The sequence below is a fragment of the Balaenoptera borealis genome, assembly GCF_965194805.1.
Source record: "Balaenoptera borealis genome assembly, chromosome: 20".
In the NCBI taxonomy this organism is placed as follows: domain Eukaryota; kingdom Metazoa; phylum Chordata; class Mammalia; order Artiodactyla; family Balaenopteridae; genus Balaenoptera; species Balaenoptera borealis.
In genome coordinates, this window is record NC_138879.1 from 20,594,499 (window position 1) to 20,616,671 (window position 22,173).

Sequence of the window (22,173 nt, forward strand, 5' to 3'; positions counted from 1 at the left end):
GCACAGAGTAGAGGAAGGAAAGAGGGAGAGACATTGTGCTTCCTCCTCCCTAGAGCAAGTTTTCCCCAATCCCTTGAACCCCTTTACAGTGTTCAATTCCTTTCCTTGTGATCCTGCCAACTGAGACTGTGACCACACATGGAAGTGTGTCGGGGGTGGGGAGGGGAGACAATCCAGCTTCTGCAGCTTTAAACTTCGGGTTTTCTCTGAACTAAAAGAATGAAAGTGGGGAAGTAGTGAGTGGTAAGAAGATGGGGGGGGGGGCACGTGGAGGGGGGGAAAGAATGGAGAGAAAAGGGCAGATCCAAGAAGGAATTAGGGCGGGCGGGAGGGAGAGGAGAATGACTGCCCCCAGTAAATGAGGTCTCGGCCCAGCCGGCCGTGAGTGGGCTGCCAGACTGGCCCCTCCCTTGGTGCTGCCAATACCAGCTGCCAGGCACGGGGGCGGCCCCAGAGGAGAGGGAAGCTGGATAAAGGGAATGGAAGGCTTCCAGGGCAGCCTTGCCCAACTCCACAGGCCCCGTAGGGGGACTCTCAGGGAGGGGGCTGGGAGCCAGGCAAGGCTCAGGGAGGGTGTTCCCTGCTCTGTCAAGGCATATAGGCAGTCCTGAGCTTGTGAGGATTCAAGACACCCCTCCCTGGACTTTCCGAAGATAGGACCAGCCTCAGATGTGACTGGGCTGGGGTGAGTGGAGAGGCAGGATCGTGTATGGACCATAGTCTGCAGACTAGGCCCTGTGCCCACTGTGGGACCCTACGCAAGCCCCCTCCCCTCTCTGGACTCCATTTCTTATCTGCATAATGTCAAGGGGTTGAAACATTTGCCTGCCAGGGTTCTTTCTTTTTTCTACTGCAGCCGAGGGTGCACAGTGGTGGGAGTGATGGAAGGAGGGGCGGTGGGGCCCCCTGGGTGAGCTGCCGTCTCTGGAATCCCCAGTCTTTCCCCTCAATACGCTTTGTCTCTGAGATTACAAAAGCTGTGTCCCCAACCCACACAAACACACACGCGCACACACACACACACATTAAACTTTTTAAATCTAGAGACTCAAAAGATGACAAACGCCAGGGCTGGAAGGCTGGTCCAACCCTTCCCTCCTCCCTTTTTACAGATGAGAAAACTGAGGCCCTGCTTTGGGATTTCCGGAGCCCGGGATTTCCCAGCCCTCCCACCCTCATCCTCCAGCCACTCCTGCGCCTCTTGCTCAGCACGGTCCGCGGCAGCTCCGCGGGGCCGCCGGCGAGGGCTGGCTGGGACTCCCGGGTGACCCGGCCGTCGGGGCAGCCCCTGTGCTCGGCGCCGCCCCGCCTCGCTGCCTGGGGCCCGGCCGCCGCCGCCGCGCACTCGCCGGGGAGCCAGCCACCGAGGGCGGAGGCAGGGAGGGAGCGACCGAGGCTGGGAGGGGTGTTGGCGAGAGCTCGCGCGCTGTGTATGGTCTATCAGAGGCAGCTGACCTTTGAGGAGGAAATCGCTGCTCTCGGCTCCTTCCTGTAGTAACAGCCGCCGCCACCGCCTCCGCCGCCGCCAGGAGCCCGGGCCGGGAGCGAGCGTCAGCCCCGTAGCCGGACGGCTCTGCGCGACCAGGTGGGTGGCCCGGCCGCGCGTTCCCGGCGGCGCGCGCCCAGAGGGGGCCCCTGGCTGCTGCCCCGGCCCCCTCACCGCGGGACCCGGAACCCGACGGCCGGAGGGGTGCAGGGGACGGTCCCCGGGACCGAGAGGGAGTTTCGGCGCACCGCGCAGCGCGGACGAGAGACGAGGGACGCGGGACGCTGATGGAGGGAGGGGGCCGAGGGTGGACGCCATCCTCGCCGGCAGAGGGCAGGGGGCGCTGTCGGACTGGACAGTGGGAGACCTCGGGGCACAGCTGGGGGGACGCAGCCCAAGAGAGGGAGAGTCTGTCTCCCCAGCCCTCTCTCCTTAACCCCAGCCACGTGCTTACGGTGACAGAGCCGTCCAGTGGGAACCGTCGGTGGCGTTGCCCAAACTTTGGGCTGGAATATCCCCCGTTCCCAGAAATGGGGACTCGCGGTTCGAAGCAGGGTGGGGGGATTCTTGCAGCCCTCCCGAGAGGGCCCGTGGGCCTCCGCCATCAAGTTTCTCTTTCAGTTTCTAGCTGTTCCCCCCCGGGGAAGCCCCGGTGGGGCGAGGGGAGAGGAAGAGGGGGAGGGCACCTGACTTTCGGGAGCACCTCCCCAAGCCTCAGCGGGTTCCTCGCTGGAGGGAAGGGCGGCCTTCCCCTCCTCACCCTTTCTCTTCCCGAACAGGGAAGCGTGTCTGTGGGAGGGGAGGGGCCGGGCCTGACCGCGGTCCAGGGATGGGTGGGCATGGCAGGGCCAGGGGCAGGCCCAGCGCTCGCCTCTAACAAGGAGGCTCCTCTTCAGCCCTCTGCTCGCGCTAGGTGAACGGACATGGCGGGCTGGATCCAGGCCCAGCAGCTGCAGGGAGATGCGCTTCGCCAGATGCAGGTGCTGTATGGGCAACACTTTCCCATCGAGGTCCGGCATTACCTAGCGCAGTGGATCGAGAGCCAGCCGTGGTAAGTGCTCCCGCCTGGTGCCATCCAGGCCCCTTGGCCTTTAGGTCTCCTCTTTGTGGTTTGGTGAGATTCTGGTCCTGTCTGTCCCGCTCTGTGCAGAAGGGGCGGTGTCCTTGGGAAAGGGGAACAGGGAAATGGAAGTCTGGGAGAGGAGAGGGAATGTTTCTAGACTCTGATGCCTGTGGAGCTGCCGGGAACAAGTCTTGTGGGCACGAGCCTTGGATTTCCACGTCCCTCTTGGTGCCTGACCTCCATGCCCAAGGAGGCGCCATAGTAGGCTTCTCTCTCCTGCCCTGCCCCAAGGGATGCCATCGACCTGGACAATCCCCAGGACCGACCCCAGGCCACCCAGCTCCTGGAGGGCCTGGTGCAGGAGCTGCAGAAGAAGGCGGAGCACCAAGTGGGGGAAGATGGGTTCTTACTGAAGATCAAGCTGGGGCACTACGCCACGCAGCTCCAGGTGGGTATGAGCTTGGGGCCACGAAGCTCCAGGTGGGCGTGAGCTCCGGGCCATCTGCAGGGTGCAGTGTCCGCCTTCTCTTTCCAGCACCAGAACCCCTGGTTTTTTTCCTGGTTTGGCCACTGATGCACCGTATGACCCTGAGCTTATCGGCAACTTTTCTGTGCTTCAATTTCCCCCACCCCCTCTTTCTAAATCAGACCTGTCAGATTCCCCTTAGCATATTACAAAGCAAGAGGTGGGGCGTGTTTGTCCCCAAGAGAAGGGGGATGGGTGAAACTGCATTCTGGGCAGATCAAGCAGAAGGGATGGGGGTAGAGCAAGTCAAGATTCTGTTGTCAGAGAAAGGAATACTGACAGATTCTAGAAATGAGGCAACGAGGCAACCAGACATCCCTCTTGGGGCTCTTTTAAAGGCTTTTCAAAGAGCTGCTGAAGTGGCGTGCCAGAGGAGCAGAGTTGTCCTGGAGCCTTGAATTAAGGTTTTAGATGTAAGGTGTAGCTCCTCCTTCACCTGAGGATGCGGGGGGAAGGAATATAGGGGAGAGAGGAAGTTTTTGTGGCAGCAGGAAAGGGGTGAGGGTGGTAATCATAGTTGAGCATTTGTTAGAACTCACTTGAATTTTTAGAGAGCCCTTCTTAAATACAAGCAGCAGGGTGCCAGAAAAATAAAAAGTCCATCCGAGAAGAGGCAGGAAACACGAGAAACTTGGTGGGAAGAGGGAAGCAAAATAGGAACCCAGGGCCAGGACTATAGTGGAAGTACCTTGACCTTGGCATTAGATGCCCTGGGTCTTGAGTCATCTGCTCACTCACTTGTTTGCCTCTGGACAAGTACTTAATCTCTCTGAGCATCAGTTTTCTCATCTGTGAAATGAGGATAACAGTTTCTGCTTATGTCATAGGGTTTCTATGATGCACAAGTCAAAGGAGATGGCAGATTGGAAGTGCTTTGTAAACTGTTTCTAATGCACTGCAAACCACATATGAAGATCTGCGAGGGGAAATCAAGTCAAGGAGAGATAGAGGTTCTGGTGACAGTTCCTGAGGCTTCCCAGGGGAAGCTGAGGCAGGGGCTGGAGGAGAGGAAGGGGTGGGCGTGGCACTGCAGTGGTCATGGTGGAAGCAGAGGATGGCCACTGGCAGCTGCTGTTGGATTCTTTCAGAACACGTATGACCGCTGCCCCATGGAATTGGTGCGCTGCATCCGCCATATTCTGTACAATGAACAAAGGCTGGTCCGAGAAGCCAACAATGTGAGTGTCCCATGGGTTTGGGGAGAGGTTATGGGAAGTCCTTCTACCTGCTTTTATATGTTTTATAAACACTGGCATGAGAAAGCACCAAAGAAATAAAAGACAAGGGCAAGTGTGAGAGGCAGTATCACATGCAGGTGTAGACTGACACCCGCACCCCACTCCCCGGCTTCAGTCCCTGGCTCTACTACTTACTAGCTGTGTGACTTGAGCAAGTTACTTAACCTCTCTGAGCCTCTGTTTTTTTCTATTATAAATGAGGACAGTCATAGTATCTACCCTGTAGGGTTATTGTGAGATACTACAAAGGATACAAAGGATAGACAAACACAAATGAAACAGAAAAGGAAGCCCTAAAAACACACATACACATCAGGAGATGCAATCTATGTCAGAGATGGCATTACAAATCACCAGGGAAAAGATTTGTCATTCAATAAATGGGGCTGGAGACAAAAGAAGAAATATCCTCTGGTGTGGTCTATGAGGGGAAACAGAACCGAGGTCTATGTCAGAAGAAGTAACCCGGCAAGCTCAGAGAAGCGAGGCCTAGCGAGGCAGAGCAGGGACTCGTCCCCCATGTTCTGAAATCATAAAGGCATCAGACATTGCCTGGACAATGGTACAAATGGTATATTATCTGCAATAAAGCAAAATGAATTTCATAAAATGATATCCCATAGGTAAAGACCACAGACTAGTGCCTGGAGCGAAGTCATATTTATTATTTACTTGTGGTGGACACTGATTTCAAGAATTTGAGAGTTCATTCAGTAAACATTTATTGAGGTCTTGCTGTGCATCTGACACTGGACTAGGACGGGAAAAACAGATAAAGTCCTGGTCTCCACCTAAAGGGAATTCAGGCGATGATAGATTCTTTAGATGTCAGCTGAGTGCTAAGCGGGCCTATTTGGAAAAAGGATCCAACTCAGACTGGAGCAGGCTGGCTGGTGGAGGGGAGGGTGTCCTGAGGAAAAGGATGCCCGAACTATAGTGGGGAAAGAGGGAGGAAGGAGGCAGGATGAGTTTTCTAGTCAAAAATAACAGCGGTATATGTGAGGGCAGGAAGGCATGAGCCACCTTATGACATTCGAAGAACTGTAAGTGTTCAGTGCTACTGGGGAGAAGGGAGCCAACTGGGCAGAAGCCAGGTCACAGAGGGTCAACTGGTACAACTCTTGACTTGGTGCAATGACAGAGCTATCTGTAAATGTACAAATGAGTTCGGCTCCAATTAAGAAATACATGCCTACGATGCAGGTGCTGTCATGGTTGGGGGGAAATAATCGTTCTCCCAGTCATCAAGCTGTTCTTCAACACCTCTGATGTCCTGGGCCTTGGGGATTTTGTGGTGCACAAGACAGACAAGGTCCTAGCCCTTAGGGAGTTCACATCCTAGTGCAGGAAGGCACACAAGAAAGAACTTGCAGGCTTCCCTGGTGGCGCGGTGGTTAAGAATCCGCCTGCCAATGCAGGGGACACGGGTTCGAGCCCTGGTCCGGGAAGATCCCACATGCCGCGGAGCAACTAAGCCCGTGTGCCACACTACTGAGCCTGCGCTCTAGAGCCTGTGCTCTGCAACAAGAGAAGCCACAACAATGAGAAGCCCGCACACCGCAAGGAAGAGTAGCCCCCCCGCTTGCCTCAACTAGAGAAAGCCCATGAGCAGCAACGAAGATCCAACACAGCCAAAAATAAAAACAAATTAATAAATAAATTTTAAAAAAGAAAGAAAGAACACGCAAGAACAAGACACCTTCAGTAAGGGAGGTCCTATTTTAAATTGGCTCATCAGAGAGGGTCACTCTGAAAAGGTGCCAGTGGAAGTGCCAGCAGGAAGGTTTGGTGCCAGAATGTTCCAGGGTGATGGAACAACAAATACAAAAGCCCTGAGGCAGGAACACGCTTATGTATTCAGGAACAGAAAGTAGCTGGTGTGCTTGAGCAGCAGTGGCGGCTAGGGCCGTGGAGGGTGTGAAAGGAGTTTGGATTTTATTCTGAGAGCAGGTCATTGGAAAGGCCCTAAAGACTTGGTTGAAGGACTAGATCTGACCAGGTTAGTTAAATGGCTGGATCCACAAAGCCCTTGTGGATGCCTCCCCTGTCACTTCATTTGGGGTCTCCAGGATGCCACCTGTGAGCGGTTCACACTTTTCCCTCAGTCACAAGAAGGTCTTGAGGGAGGGCACAGATGATGTGTGTTCACAGAGCCTTGTCCCCCACTATGTCCCCAGCACCTAGCACAGGTGGCATCGTGGCAGCGGGTCAGCGAATGACTACGAAGTGAAGGGTCATCATCATTAGTAGGAAAACCCAGGTAACTCCTGGGACATGTTGAGTTCTAGTCTCTCCAGAGAGAACTCAGATGGACCCTGTGTGGGATACTCTGGTGGAGGTTAGAACTGCAATAGAAGTTTCTTCCATGCTTTATGAAGATGCCATAGTCTGCCAGATCACCTGTTTCTCTTCCTCTTCCTTTACCCTCTCCACCCCCATTCTGGAAAATGACTCTCCTTCTGACTCAAAGTACCCTTCCTTCTTATCCTAGATCTGGCATTTGGGGTCTGTAGTATTGGCGTTCCCCAGGGCCTGAGGTTTTCCCCCATCCTCACTGCCCAGCTCACTGCTGCCCACACTCTCCCCTGATCTGTCTCCAGGGTAGTTCTTCTTCTGGGATCCTGGTTGATGCCATGTCCCAGAAACACCTTCAGATCAACCAGACACTTGAGGAGCTGCGACTGGTCACACAGGACACAGAGAATGAGCTGAAGAAGCTGCAGCAGACTCAAGAGTACTTCATCATCCAATATCAAGAGAGCCTGAGGATCCAGGGTGAGGCTGGTGTAGGAGGGCAGCGTGTGTCTGGAGGACGGGAGTGAGACCACTTTGTGAACTCCTGCAGGGTTGGGGCTAGATCCACGTCTGTCTCCCCAGAACCTTATCCAAAGCTTGGGAGGAGTAACGCTCCCAGTGATGGAGCCCCTGCTATGGGCCAGGCTCCAGGCTAAACCCTTTGCATGCATTATTCACTACAACCTTTACAACAGCCCTAAAAAATAGGTAGTTGTATTATTCCTGTTTTGCAGATGATAAAACTGATGTTCAAAAAGAACACGTAATTTGGCCTGGGTTTCTTTTTTTTCTTTAAATTTATTTTATTTATTTATTTTCGGCTGCATTGGGTCTTCGTTGCTGTGCACGGGCTTTTCTCTAGTTGCAGAGAGCGGGGGCTACTCTTCGTTGTGGTGTGCGGGCTTCTCATTGCAGTGGCTTCTCTTGTTGTGGAGCACGGGCTCTAGGTGCACAGGCTTCAGTAGTTGTGGCACACAGGCTCAGTAGTTGTGGCACGTGGGCTCTAGAGCGCAAGCTCAGTAGTTGTGGCGCGTGGGCTTAGTTGCTCCGCGGCATGTGGGATCTTCCCGGACCAGGGCTCGAACCCGTGTCCCCCGCATTGGCAGGCGGATTCTTAACCACTGCGCCACCAGGGAAGCCCTGGCCTGGGTTTCTTGCAAGTTGCAGAACTGGATCTTAACTAGAGATATGTCATAAAATCACTATTATTTAACCAATATTCAGTGAATATCTCAATGAATGAATCAATGAATGAATGAATATGGACAAAGTGTTCCCCAGTCAAAGGGAGGACTTAGGTTGAGAGTCCCCTGGTTGAACCAGGCTGGGGAGAGGTGGAACTCCAGGAATGCCCCTTTTTGAGCCTAATAGGAGGTAAAGATGGGAGGAGGAGGTGACAGTGGAAAATTCTCCTGTCTCCTAGGTCTATAATTTGCTAGTGGCTGCCATGGTAAGGGTGTAGGGAAAGAAAAATTAACTCAGAAGAACTTCACCCCAGGTACACTTTTAAGAGTCTTGAAATGTGGCTCATCTTCCTTCACTTCAAATTGACCCCAGAGCTGTACCACCCCATCCTAGTGAGAACAAGAAGTATCAAACTCCCTTTTCCTTTGCTCTTCTATTTCTGGTGTCTTAAGGTAGAACCTTAGGTCATTGATTTTAGACTTTTCTTCTTTTCTAATGTATATATTCAGAGCTATCAATTTCCCTCTCATCAGTGCTTTAGCTGCATCTCATCATTTTGGATACGCTGTATACTCATTATCATTCAATTTGAAATATTATCTAATTTCTCTTCTGATTAATTATTTTACCCATATACTATTTAGAAGTATATTGTTTAATTTCCAAATATTTTGTGTTTTTCTAGATGTCATATCATTATTGATTTCATTTTCATTTCATTGTTGAATTCCACTGTTGTCAGAGAGCATACTCTATATGATCTCTTCTTGTAAATTTATTGTTCTATGCCCCAGCATATGCTCTATGTTGGTGAATGTATTTTGTGGACTTGAATGTATGTTCTGAAGTTGTTTTATTTTAAAATAGCAATAATAAATTCAATAATGTTAACATATATAACATAATATATAATGTTAACGTAATAAAGTTAAAAAAACCCACACCAAATTTAGTGAGTAGAGTGGCATTGCTTTACATTTTTACAAATCTCTTTAATGTTAGGCTTAATAGGAGATAGCTGGAGCTGGATTTCAATCTGTTGTAACATCACGTATCTTGTAACCTCTAGAAAACTCTGCTGTATGCTTATAAGTGAATAAGAGAAAAAAAGGTAAATAAGGTCCTATGACTTTATGAAAATAGTTCTGGCTTGGTGGACCTCCTATAAGGGTCTTAGGAACCCTTCAGGGATCCCTGGTTTACACTTTGAGAATCAGTGATATATCTTTATTGATTTTTTTGCCTAATTGTTCTATCAGATGCTGAAAGAGAGGTATCAAAATCTCCTAGAGTATTGTGTAATTTTCCAATTATTTATGTAAATATTTCTTTTATGTATTTTTGAAGCTTTGTTATTAGATGCATATACATTTAGAATTATTATGTCATTCTGATTGATTGACACCTTAATACTTATGGAATATCTTTCTTGATCTCTGGTAACACTCTTTGCCTTGAAGTCTACTTTATCTGCTCCAGCCTTCTTATTCTATTTTTAAATAGAAACATATTTTTATCCATGCTTTTTAAAATTTGAAATGTAGACAGCATATAGTTGAGTCCAGCTTTTTAATTTATTCTGACAATCTTTGCTTTTAATTAAGGTGTTTACTCCATTAATATTTAATGTAATAGCAATTGAGGTCCACATGTTAATATTTATTTTGTTTTGTCCCTTTTCAGTATTTGTTCCTCTGTTCTTCCTTTTAACTGTTTAAATTTTTTAAGATTCTGATTCTATTTTAATTTAACTATTTAAGCTTTCCTCCTACCTTGCCCTGTCAGTGTTTTCTGTACCCTGAGACTAGCACATTGCCTGAATCATAGCAGGTGTTGAGTAAATGTTGGGGGGATAATTCTAGCAGCTCTTCTTCAGATCTGAATCCATCCCAGACTGACCCGAAAGAAAGGAAGGCCCTCCTGCTAGATTAGGGAACAGGACATTTCAGGCTATTATTTCTACCCAAGGCCGTTGACTGGTTGACAGTATTGATGATCCTATTCTGGGGTTTTCTGTTTCCTATTTGTGAGGTTGGGTTTTGATCCTGGTTTGGGTTTGTCCCCATCGTGCAATGTCAGTTCAGTCTCATTTATCAAGTGCACCCATCAGAAGCACAGACTACTGATCTGTCTGTGCAAGGGAAGCCTCAGCTCCCTCCAGTGGAGCAGACAGTTGCCTCAAGCCTCCTGGCGTCCTTCCCAGAAGCTTCTCCAATTTGCCAGGAGAGAGCTAAGTGGGTCACTTGCATAAGGAGGCTGGGCCTGGTGTTGGGATCCCCGCCACCTCCCTGTGGGTGGCAGGATTCCAAGGTGGCTCTCCAGATTATTCTGCTATGTTCCTTACCTGCTCAGTCCCCTGCAGTCATGTTAGAGCCATATTTCTAAGTTCTCTTCTAGTTCTGGGCTTTCCTGGCTGTCTAGGGTTGCTTTAGTGTGTCCTTAGTTGCTTTTGTGCGTCCATAGGGCAGGGCCTCGGTCAGTGTGACATGGCCCTCAGAGGCCTGCCAGGAACTTGACCAAGACCTGCTGACTGACGCTCTCATCTTCTTGACTCAGCCCCAGTAAGGACCGTGGGACGTTCCAAAAGCCTATTGGTGGGGGTAGGAACACCAGCATCTAGGATGGTGATTGCCTGTGGAGGGAGGGATGGGGATGCCGGCAGGGGAGGGTGTACAGGTGCTTAACTGTGGAAATGTTCACTTTCTTAAGCTGGCTTCTTGATACACAGGTGTTCCTTGTATCATCCTTTCTATCAGTACTTGCCTAGGTCTTAAGTATCATATAACAGATTTTTTGAAAAGGACGTCAGTGAGGCCTCGTTACCTTATTCCTGCCATCGATGAGATGCCTGACAGCTGGTGTGGAGAGAAGCTGCCTCCCTCTCTTGAGAATCTTGCTGCTTTCATGTCCCCAGTGGCCCTGGACACTCTCTCTCTCTCCCTCTTCCGGTTGGTCTGCTGAGCTCACAGTGACCCAACCTGGACAAACACGTTAGGCCCCTTCAGCCCCTGGAGAAACCCCCCCTTCCCCCTTCGTATCCTTTTCCCATGTAGGTTATGACACAATGTTGAGGAGAGGCTGCTGCGCTCAGCCCCGCGGAGCAGGGCCTTCCTGATGAGGCTTTGTCCTGTGAGGCTGGGGCTGAGAGCTGCTCCATCAGCCTTTAATCCTGTCCTGTAACCCATTAACCATGAGGACTGACTCTCACCTGGAGCTGATGGTGCCAGGCAGCTTCCTGAGTATTTTCTGTATCATTGCTTATTTAACGTCACGGCAGCCACTGAGGCAGGTGCCGTGATTGTCCCATTTTACACCTGGGGAAGCTGAGGCATAGGAGAGTGAGGGGATTTGTCCGAGTTCACCCAACTTTTAAGCGGCGAGGACACACTTCAGACCAGGCAGGGTGGCTCTAAGCCGGACCCCGCGTGGGGAGAGGAGGGCTGGGTGGGCAGGGAGGCCATGGGCTGGCTCCTCCTCAGCTGTACCCCAAGCTTCCGTCTCCCCACTCCCCAAGGGGAGCTCAGAGTCGGGGGGCCGGGGGCGGAGTCCACTCATCTTTGGGCGCCATGGCTGTGGAACCCTGACTGACCACCTGTCAGCTGTGTCCCCTCCAGGGTTTTGCCTCCAGAACAGGTGAGTGCAGTTCTGCCGGGCTCCCTGCTGGACCCGGGGAGGTCATGGTCGTGGGTGTCCTGTCCCGTCCTCCAGCTCAGTTTGCCCAGCTGGCCCAGCTGAACCCCCAGGAGCGTCTGAGCCGGGAGACGGCCCTCCAGCAGAAGCAGGTGTCCCTGGAGGCCTGGCTGCAGCGCGAGGCCCAGACGCTGCAGCAGTACCGCGTGGTGAGTGGGCTCTGCGTCTCCCCTCCCGGGCGTGGAGGTGACACCCTGAGCCGAGCCGCCCCGGGGACCTGAGGGAGGGAGAGAGCCAGGAGGAGCGCGGGACCCAGCAGAGCAGGAGGCCAGAGCCTTCCTCCCTGTGTGGGCACGCAGGGCAGAGCGGGTCGGCCAGGGGTGAGGGGAGGCCCTGCGGGGCTGTTCTGAGAGCCCAGAAGGGCCGCTCACCCGCCGCCCGCCCCTCAGGAGCTGGCCGAGAAGCACCAGAAGACCCTGCAGCTGCTGCGGAAGCAGCAGACCATCATTCTGGATGACGAGCTGATCCAGTGGAAGCGGCGGCAGCAGCTGGCGGGGAACGGAGGGCCCCCCGAGGGCAGCCTGGACGTGCTACAGTCCTGGTAATGGGCATGGGGGGCCGGGCGGGGGCGGCAGGGGCTCAGCGTGGTGCCACCGGCTGCTGCTCTGCTCCTGTGTTTACGTGAGCAGCCGGCTCCCTCTGTCGGGGCACAGGTCTTATTTCACCAGTGGTCTGGTTCCTGATGCAGACTTTGGTGCCCCCGTCCTGTGCCACCTCCGCCGGGAGGGGCGTCCCTGGTTGAGGGAGTGGGGTGGGGCCAGGTGTGCAGAGTGACGCTCAGGCTGGTTGGATCCGAGTCAGGGTCGCTCCTCCTGTGTGTTTCTTTGTGTTTCTGGAAGGCAGGGCAGCTGTGCTCTGCTCAGTGGACAGGCCAGGCGGCTAAGGTGCCGAGCCTTCCTGGGGGTGGAGCTGGGTCTGGGCCTTCTCCCCAGCCTGGGAGCCTTCTGGCTCCTGGCCTGGAGGAAGGGGGTGAAGGCTTTGTCCTTCCCTTTGGCCTCGGGGCTCCTGTGCAGGTGTGAGAAGTTGGCAGAGATCATCTGGCAGAACCGGCAGCAGATCCGCAGAGCTGAGCACCTCTGCCAGCAGCTGCCCATCCCCGGCCCCGTGGAGGAGATGCTGGCTGAGGTCAACGCCACCATCACAGACATCATCTCAGCCCTGGTGACCAGGTGATTGCTGCCTCTCGGCCATGCCCAGGCCCCATCCGGTTGGCCTGGGTCGCGGGCAGCAGGGTCTTTACAGACGGAGCTCTGGCTTCAACCCTTCCGTCTCTGCCTCACACCCTCATCCCATCCCCCTCTGTCGCCTGTTGCTGTGGCCTCTTGCTGTTGACCTTGCCCAGTCTCTGTCGTGGACACTATATGGGCTTGTTCCCTGCAGCCCGTTTCAGCTGTTGAGTTCATCTCCTGCCTCCCCTCCTGCCAGCTCCCCCGACTCGCAGTGGCCCCCCAGGGACCAGGGGCTGTGCCACAAGCCCTTCCTTCGCCTGCTTTGCCCCACGCAAGGCGGCCTCCCCACGCGGAGGGAGGGACCGGAGCACTGTCCCCTGAGGCATCACCTGGTCGCTTGTGTCCCCGCAGCACGTTCATCATCGAGAAGCAGCCCCCTCAGGTCCTGAAGACCCAGACCAAGTTCGCAGCCACCGTGCGCCTGCTGGTGGGTGGGAAGCTGAACGTGCACATGAACCCTCCCCAGGTGAAGGCCACCATCATCAGTGAGCAGCAGGCCAAGTCGCTGCTCAAGAACGAGAACACCCGCAAGTACGTTGCCCTGCTCCCATCTGCCCCTCCCTCAGCTCAGCCTCTATTCTACAGCAGGCGTCCTGGGTGATGGGGACAGCATGGCCTCCCTCCCTGAAACCCTTTGTCCTGCATTGCGATGTGGTCCCATGTCGCTCCAGTTCACTCTGTCTGTCCTGGCGTACACTTCGCACGCATAGTAAATCAACAAGGATTTCGCTGCTGGGTGTCCCAGGACCTGTGCTGAGCGCTGAGACACAGCTGTGATCCACATAGAACTTGGCTCTGTCCCCGTCCAACCTCGAGACAGAAAATTAAAATAAAGCAATATCACAGCGCCTGCAGTACATGGGTAGTCAAGGAGGGCCTTTCTGAGGATATATTTGAGCGGAGACCTGAATGAGAAGGTCAGGAGTGTTTGGGGAGATAGGAAGGGCAAGTACAGAAGTCCCGAGGCAGGCACTGAGCGTACGTGTTCAGCAAACAGACAAGGCAGTGGGCTCGCTTGTCCTGAGTGAGGCCAGGGAGGTGGGCAGGGGTTGATCTCGGGAATCTTTGTAGGCTGTGGTCGTGATTTTTATCTCAAGTATGCTAGAAACTGCCGAAGACCCCCACATCAATCTTAAATTTATTTATTTATTTATTCATTTATTTATTTGTTGGCTGCGTTGGGTCTTTGTTGCTGCCCGCGGGCTTTCTCTAGTCGCAGCGAGTGGGGGCTACTCTTCGCTGTGGCGCGCGGGCCTCTCATTGCGGTGGCTTCTCTTTGCTGCGGAGCACAGGCTCTAGGCACGTGGGCTTCAGTGGTCGTGGCACGCGGGCTCAGTAGTTGTGGCTCGCGGGCTCAGTAGTCCCCACATCAATCTTGATACCCAAGGAATTTTAATGAGAGATGCAGGCCCCACCCTTGGAGACTTTGCTCAGGTGCTCTCAGGTTGATGAGAAAGTGAGCCCAGGGACACTCGGAGAAATGCTCTCAGGGGAGGGGCAGGGGCTGCTGGCAGGGCTTTCTGGAGAAGTCTGGGCCCAGGGTGCAGACAGGATGGTGCTCCTGGCCTGGGCCCAGTGGAGATGGGTTCCCCTCTGCTTCGCAGTGAGTGCAGCGGGGAGATCTTGAACAACTGCTGTGTGATGGAGTATCACCAGGCCACAGGCACCCTCAGCGCCCACTTCAGGAACATGGTGAGGACAGGGCCCCGCCCATGGAGGGAGGCCCACCCAGAGCCGAGTCCTCGAGTCCTCATAACCAGCGGCTTTCTCCTTGTTCCCCTCTGACCTCCCGCCCTGCAGTCGCTAAAGAGGATCAAGCGCGCTGACCGGCGAGGCGCAGAGTCCGTGACGGAGGAGAAGTTCACGGTCCTGTTTGAGTCTCAGTTCAGTGTTGGCAGCAATGAGCTTGTGTTCCAGGTGAAGGTGAGACCCGGCTCCCCTGTCCCCTTGCAAGCCGCCCGGCTGGCTTGGGAAAGCCAGAGACTTGAATCCTCACACAGGCTCAGTCCAGTTACCCCGTGATGCTCTCAGAAAACCTAATTTCACTCTGCTGGTGCCCATTTGCGAGGTTATAATCTGGCACCAGCCCGCAGAATTTAGGCAATGGGCCAAGAAGAAATATGTTGTGTTTTTTGTTTGTTTTTGGTTTGGTTTTCCTGGGAGGGGCTTGAGGAATGAGGGTTGGGAGTCTCCCCCAAGAGGAGGGCAAGACGGTGGTCATATGCCCTCACCCCTCATTCCCTGGATTCCCGTAGACCCTGTCCCTTCCTGTGGTTGTCATTGTTCACGGCAGCCAGGACCACAATGCTACTGCCACCGTGCTGTGGGACAATGCCTTTGCTGAGCCGGTGAGTCCCCATGAGACCCTCACTTCGGCCCCTCGGAGTTTCCCAGGGTCAGCCCCAACCCCAGGGCCCCTGCTGAGTGGTCTTCCCCAACCCTAGGGCCAGACCAGAGGTCAGGGGGCACATGGTGTGAACACCCTGCCCTCGGCATGTCCTAGGCTCTGTCTGGGCTCCGGGTCACAGGACTGGGGTCTCCTAGGTCTGTGAGCGTGGTCTTGGGGCTCTGGTCCCTGATCTTTCTCCCCAGGGTCCTGGTCTGGGTCTCCATCTCTGTATGCCCACCCCTCTGCCCCTGCCCCCAGCCTTTCTTTCCCTTGCATTTTTGTCTCCTTTTCTGGATCTTTCTCAGTCCCCTCTGTCTCTTGGTGTCTGTATCTGTGTGTGTGTAAATATCTCCTACTCCCTCAATCTGCCTTTTTTTCCTTTCTTCTCTCCCCACCAGGGCAGGGTGCCGTTTGCGGTGCCTGACAAAGTCCTGTGGCCGCAGCTGTGCGAGGCGCTCAACATGAAATTCAAGGCCGAAGTGCAGAGCAACCGGGGCCTGACCAAGGAGAACCTCGTGTTCCTGGCGCAGAAGCTGTTCAACAGCGGTAGCAGCCACCTTGAGGACTACAACGGCATGTCCGTGTCCTGGTCCCAGTTCAACAGGGTGAGGGACGCCACCCGCTGCCTGCCTGGGACCACCCTGCCACCCTTCCCCCACCTCACACACAGGTTAATGCCCCTGGTCAGTGGCCCCCCTCTACCCCCATCCCCCCTCTTCTACAACCAGGAGAGACAGGGGTTAGTACCCCAAGGAATGCAGGCAGCCGTGAGAGCCGAAGCAGGACGATGGAAGGAACCCGGAGCTGGGAGTCAGGGTCCCTGGGTTCTAGTCTTTGATGTGTTAACTAATTTGCCAGGCCCCTTCCCTCCTCTGTGCTGCGCTTTTCCCATCTGTAAAGCGAAGGGGTTGGGCAGGAATGATTTTGGAGGTCTCATCCAGCTTGGACAATTCTTTGCACCTCCGCCCCCCACCCCGTGGGATTGTCCCGGACACTTGTGTCTGCGAGGCAAGAGGCGAGTGTACTCTCTGGTTCCCTAGGATATGAGCAGGGGCTGTGGCAGTTTGCTGGAGTGTGGGGCAAGTCGGATGAGGAACTGGGCGAAGGTCTGGGTGAGGACAAGAGGGCACTGAGTGTTCCCTGAACCACCCGTGACGACGGGGGCACAAGCCCTGACTTGGGGTTTCCTGGGGGCTCTCAGGAGAACTTGCCAGGCTGGAACTACACCTTCTGGCAGTGGTTCGATGGGGTCATGGAGGTGCTGAAGAAACATCACAAGCCCCATTGGAATGACGGGTGAGGAATGGGGTCTGGGAGGTCATGGGCTCAGGGGACAGTGGCTGCTGCCAGCAGTGACACTGTATGCTTGATGCACCCAGGGCCATCCTAGGTTTTGTGAATAAGCAACAGGCCCATGACCTGCTCATCAACAAGCCCGACGGCACCTTCTTGTTGCGCTTTAGCGACTCAGAAATAGGGGGCATCACCATTGCCTGGAAGTTTGACTCTCGTGAGTTCCCTACGTGCCCACACTCTAGCCCCAGTGGCCCTGTCTTCCATTTCCTTGTTCCCTATTCTCCATCAGGCCTGCATCCTTAGAAGGTATCCGGTGGGAAAGATGGGAACTGAGCTTGGAGGGTGGGAGGAGTGTTGCTCAGAAGCACATTCCCTCTCTGTTGTTTTCCACTTGGGAGAACCTAAAATAATTGGCCTCCTGGACTCCAGAACTGCCGGGCGAGTCCTTCTCTGCGCTGACCCAGCCTTGTTGGTATCTGCTCGCCCGTGGTCATTTCCTTGCCCTATGCTGAGAAGCACAGGGGTGGGGCTGTAGTGCAGGCTAGTAAAAGCCCTGATGCCTCTGCAAGCCTGTCCCGAAGCCCCACAGCTCTGATCTCCTCTGCCCTGATGTCTCTGCAAGCCTGTCCCGAAGCCCCACAGCTCTGATCTCCTCTGCCCTGATGCCTCTGCAAGCCTGCCCCGAAGCCCCACAGCTCTGATCTTCCTCCCGAGGGCGGTGGGTTGTCGGAATGAGCTTGGCCTTTTCACAGCTGACCGTAACCTGTGGAATCTGAAGCCATTCACCACGCGGGATTTCTCCATCCGGTCCCTGGCCGACCGGCTGGGGGACCTGAGCTATCTCATCTACGTGTTTCCCGACCGGCCCAAAGATGAGGTCTTCTCCAAGTACTATACTCCTGTGCTCGGTGCGTCCTGCCCAGATACCCCCGGGGCTAGGCAGTGGGGACGCCCCAAGAAGAGCCGAGGGGCCGTTTCCCCTGTGGGTGTTTGTCCGTGGGATGGTGCGAGGCACGTGGAGAGGATTTCAGGGCTCACAACTGAAGAAAGGGAAAGCAAAACCTCTGACCCAGCTTTCTTCCCTGCAAAGCAAAACACTGAGTGGGACTCACTTCTATGCCCTTGGAGGAAGAGGCTGCAGTGCTGGGCGAGGAGCCATAATGCAAACCCACAGATAATGCATGACTCCCATCTTGATCCGCTGCCCTCACCACTCTCCACCCTCAAACCTACCCTCAAGTTGAGTGTAGGAAGCAAAATGACAGGTTTTTCCTCTTCGACCTGTCCCCAGTCCATTGGTTGGGTTGGTTCCTTGGTGTTGATTCTGTTTCCTTGGCAGGGGTGGGGGTGAGGAGAGAGAGAGCAAACAGGCCAGAAAAGGAAGCAGGAGAAGGGATGAGACTGAAGCCAGGGCCTGGGTGGTGTTTATTGTCAGCGGGTGTTTATTGGGAGTCTGTGGGAAATTTCATCCCTGCTGAGGCCCCATGGCAATGTGGGGGGAGGCAGACTGCATAGGTGGGTTTCCACTCCCCTGGGAGCTCCCAGAGACTTCGGTTCTCATCACCGTTCCCCCTGCCCTCGGCAGCTAAAGCAGTGGACGGATACGTGAAGCCACAGATCAAGCAAGTGGTCCCTGAGTAAGTGTCCCGGGTCCAGCTCTGGTCTCCTGCTGCCTCTCTTCTCCTCTCACCCCCCCACCTGGCTCTCCTCACCCCTCACCGCCACCCCTCCTGGGGAGGGAACTGGGCTTGGTCACCAGGGCGTCGGTACCCAGGGCCCCGCTCCTGCAGTCAGAGCCCCAGGCTCAGCGGGCACTCTGTCCTTCCGCACCTGAAAAAGACACGAAGATGGCCCGTGAGCCCCTCCCCGCTAAGGCTATGCTCTGCTTCCTCTCGCAGGTTTGTGAGCGCCTCTGCGGACTCTGCCGGGGGCAGCGCCACCTACATGGACCAGGCCCCCTCCCCAGCCGTGTGCCCCCAGGCTCATTATAACATGTACCCACAGAAGTAGGTTGTGTTCTCATGGGGCTCCGTGGGGAGGAACTGGGCACTTGGCCTCAGGCTGGGCACCCGGAGGGCTGGTGGGCAAGGAATCCAGAGCTCCTCTAGGTCTGAGACCACCCAGGCCAGGCCGGGCTCTGGCACATGCCCAGGTGCAGGGTGGGTGAGATCAGCCAACGAAAAGCATAGAGCATTTTGAAACTACACGTAGCAGGGTCCTTGCTCTGGTGCTGACTAGCTGTGTGACCTTGGGGAAATTATTGAGCCTCTCTGATGCTCAGTCTCCTCATCTGTAAAATGGAGGCAAAAAGACCTACCACGTGGGACTGGGGTCAGGATTAAGTGAGAGAGTGCAGGTAGAGCATTTAGCACAGATGAGACTTATAAGGGCTTGATACAGGGTGGCTATGGATGGGGTAGTTGTTCTTAGGAGTTGTGCGGGAACAGGGTTTCAGTTGCTCCTCTCTGGAGTTCCCAGAGAAGAGAATTAATTCTCTTTCGAGCTGTGGGTGGCCTGCTGCCGTGGGACGACCACAGGCTTGGGAGTCACAAAGACCGGAATTCCAATCCTGACTCCACCTGCCAACCAGGTGGACCTGAACAAGTTTCCTAACATGATTGAGTCTCAGTTTCCTCCTCTATAAAGTGGAGTAAATACCTGCCTTATGGGTGGCTGTGAGGATGGGTGTAACGTGGTTGAAAGGCCCAGGCCTTCATAGGTGCTCAGTGAATGGTGCCCGGGGTTTCATGGGCAGCTCATTCACCCAACTACCTCATTCCCCTGAGATCACTCGATGAGGTTGTGAGCGATGACACTAGAACTGGGGTGTCTCCCAACAAGCCAGTGACTGACTTATTCAACTTGGGGTGTGGGAGTCTAGCCAGAGCGGGTCCTGCTCCCATGAGACTCTGGTCTGAGTGGGGAGCAGGCTGGAAGCTGTCCCCCAGGAGCCTGGGGCTGTGAGGCATGCCAGCTCCCTCTGACGTCCCTCTCTCTCTACCAGCCCTGACCCCGTCCTCGACCAGGATGGAGAATTCGACCTGGATGAGACCATGGATGTGGCCCGGCACGTGGAGGAACTCTTACGCCGCCCTATAGACAGTCTGGACCCCCGCCTCTCCCCGCCTACTGGTCTCTTCACCTCTGCCAGAGGCTCGCTCTCGTGAATGTCTGTTTGAACCCTGCACTTCTCTTTGGAAACGTGCAGGGTTCGTATTCATTGTGATGTTGTTTCTGTATCGCTGTGCATATTGATGCCTTTGCAGGCAGCACGTGTCCACATGCATATGCGCACGTTTGTGTACGAGGTGTGCCTGCCTCGCCTTTGCAGTCCTAGGTATGTGGCTGCCTTTTTCTTCAGATGGAGGCATTCCAAGAGCCCACTGGGTCTGTCTCTTGTGGAAGAGACTGAGCTGCTTCTGTAGTTGCAGGTACGCCAGGCAGGCAAACCTATTCCTGCCAGAGCCTTTGTCTGCTCAGTAGCTATTTGAATGGAATTATTCAAGAAGGGAAAGGAGACAGGTAGTGTCTCTAAGCTCAAGTTTTACTCCTGAGTTAGATGCTTCGCCTCCCAAGTGTCTGTGTGTGCATATATATATATATGTGCATCTGCTCTCGTACAGAGCAACGTACATGCTGGTCTCTTGGTTCTTCCCCTCAGGATGGAGGCTGGAAGAATCAAGAGACCAGTTTTGAGTGATATTTTATACTTTATCTAATGACTATGGACTCCAGGCTTTTTGTGAACTGAGAGCTTATCTAGGCCATCCGCGGTCATGTCCCTAACACGGCAGAAATGGGTCTTTTGCATTGGGCCTGTCAGAGCTGCTCTGAGGATGGAGTTTCTTGGCCTCTTGGTCCCCAGCCAGGGGGCTCCAGCTTCAAGTGTATAATGCTGCTGCCCACATTCCTGCTCTTTCCACCCCATATCCCGTTCCCTCCGTCTGGCCCCAGCCTTCTTTCCTCGCCTCTCTGTCTGCAACCTTGCTTACTTATGGAAGAGGTGGGGGTGGGGGGGGCACTGGTCTAGGATGTGGTGAACAGGAGGCCCAGGACTTGCAGTGTTGATACCCTAACCCCTCCTGGAAAAACCCTGCAGCAAGAGGCAGCATCAGGGGCTTGCAGCTCGCCTGTGGAGTTTGCAGGGAGGGGTAAAAGCTGATCGAGGCCCACTCTCCTGGGAGGTAGAACCTGGAATAGGCCTCATCACAGTTGCATGACTGGCTGTGGTCTGCGAAGGCCTTGCCCCCAGCCTCACACGCTCCTCCCTCTGAAGCTGCCACACGCAGCCAGGGGCAGCTGACAGTGGAAGGAGTCCCAGAAGGAGTCCCAGGTTGAAACATCTCTCCAGGAAGGTGGGGACGGGAAGCAGGAGGCTTTTGTTCTTTGTACAAAGGCTACACATTTGTGTAAACAGTGTTTTTGAATAAAATATTTTTTTTTCATAAATTTGCTGGAATGGCTCCTGGGTCATGGGGACCGCTGGAGTCGTTTTGTTCCTCTCCTCCCACGTAGCTGGTGCTGTAAGGTGTAGCTTGAAGTTGCCAGTCTGCTCCCATTTGTGGTTTTAAGGGTGCCATCCCCACCCCAATACTTTCAGTGCCTCTCAGAAGACTAGAGAACTTGAGGTCTTGGGAAAAGATGGGGCAGGAATTACCGGGGGCGGGGGAGAACTTTGGTCCCTGCCTCTCCTTATCAGCTGCTGCTATAAGCAGTCTCCAAGGTGGCAGCTGAGGGCCAGCGCCCAGACCATTCTCAAGCCCTCCGGATGGAGGATGGGGGGGAAGCTGCAGGAGCCTCACAACGGTCCTTCCCCCGCTGGCCTCTTCCCAGAGACCAGCAGGTGGCACCATCCCCCTGTCCCTGCGTTTTCAAACGGTCGGCCTGAGCTTGGGAGGGAGGCTGGGGCGAGAGAACAGTCTCCGCATTTGGCCCCATTGGCATCGGGAATCCAGGGGCCGTCGCCGAGGGCCGGGGCGGGGGCGGGGAACAAGAGCCTATGACCAGGTTTCTTCAGGGCTCAAAGCGAGGGAAGAGGGGCTCGCAGCCCGCCGGGAGAGGCGCAGGGGCCCGGCGCGGGGCTGGCGGGGGTGGGCGGGAGGGGAGGCAGCTGCCGAGCCGGGAGCGCGCTAATCTGGAGCTGCATCTCTGCAGGGGGGAGGCGGCGCGTATCTCCCGCACCCGCTCGTCTCCATGGTGTTCGGCGCGGGGGGGAGGGGGAGCCAGGCGAGTGAGCGCCGAGGTCTGTGAATTATCACCACCCACGGCCCGGGGCCCGCAGCCGCGGCCCGTTAAGTGTTGACGATCGTCCCCACGGAGCGAACTGAAGAGAAAGTGATAATGGAGCCAACTGTGGAAGGGGAGGCCTGGGGGGTGGGAGTGTCTGCACCCCAACCCCCCTTAGGTAGCTTATCTGACCCCAGACAGGACACCGCGGCTTGCAAAGGCCCCGGGAGGGAGGGCGGAGGGAGGCAGGAAGAGGGAGCGGGAAGGCCTCCACTCAGCCGCCTCCGTGCGGGAGGAGTCGGACCCCTGGCTCCTCCAGGTACCCCTGAGCTGGAGGCTGGCGGCTAATGTTTTGTTTTGTTTTGTTTTTAATTATTTAATTATTTATTTATTTATGGCTGTGTTGGGTCTTCGTTTCTGTGCGAGGGCTTTCTCTAGTTGTGGCAAGCAGGGACCACTCTTCATCGCGGTGCGCGGGCCTCTCACTATCGCGGCCTCTCTTGTTGCGGAGCACAGGCTCCAGACGCGCAAGCTCAGTAATTGTGGCTCA

At 54.7% G+C, this 22,173-nt stretch overlaps 2 protein-coding genes across 2 annotated transcripts in view; one reads left to right on the top strand and one right to left on the bottom strand.

Annotated features, from left to right (window-relative positions):
* The window catches only part of STAT5B (signal transducer and activator of transcription 5B), a 69,710-nt gene extending 68,129 nt beyond the window's left edge, over window positions 1-1,581 (bottom strand). The window contains exon 1 of the mRNA XM_082371350.1: window positions 1,456-1,581. The gene's annotated coding sequence lies outside the window, so the exon portion shown is untranslated. The remainder of the gene's footprint in view (window positions 1-1,455) is intronic.
* Window positions 1,452-20,846, top strand: LOC309618109 (signal transducer and activator of transcription 5A). Its single transcript, XM_082371368.1, has 19 exons — window positions 1,452-1,585; window positions 2,383-2,537; window positions 2,841-2,997; window positions 4,164-4,253; window positions 6,914-7,088; window positions 11,502-11,632; window positions 11,873-12,024; window positions 12,497-12,652; window positions 13,064-13,243; window positions 14,317-14,404; window positions 14,513-14,635; window positions 14,968-15,060; window positions 15,500-15,706; window positions 16,303-16,397; window positions 16,481-16,611; window positions 17,150-17,305; window positions 17,983-18,034; window positions 18,296-18,403; window positions 19,402-20,846. The coding sequence occupies exons 2-19, from the start codon at window positions 2,410-2,412 to the stop codon at window positions 19,562-19,564; spliced, it is 2,385 nt and encodes a 794-aa protein (XP_082227494.1). The 5' UTR covers window positions 1,452-1,585; window positions 2,383-2,409; the 3' UTR covers window positions 19,565-20,846.
* Window positions 20,847-22,173: the final 1,327 nt, after the last annotated feature.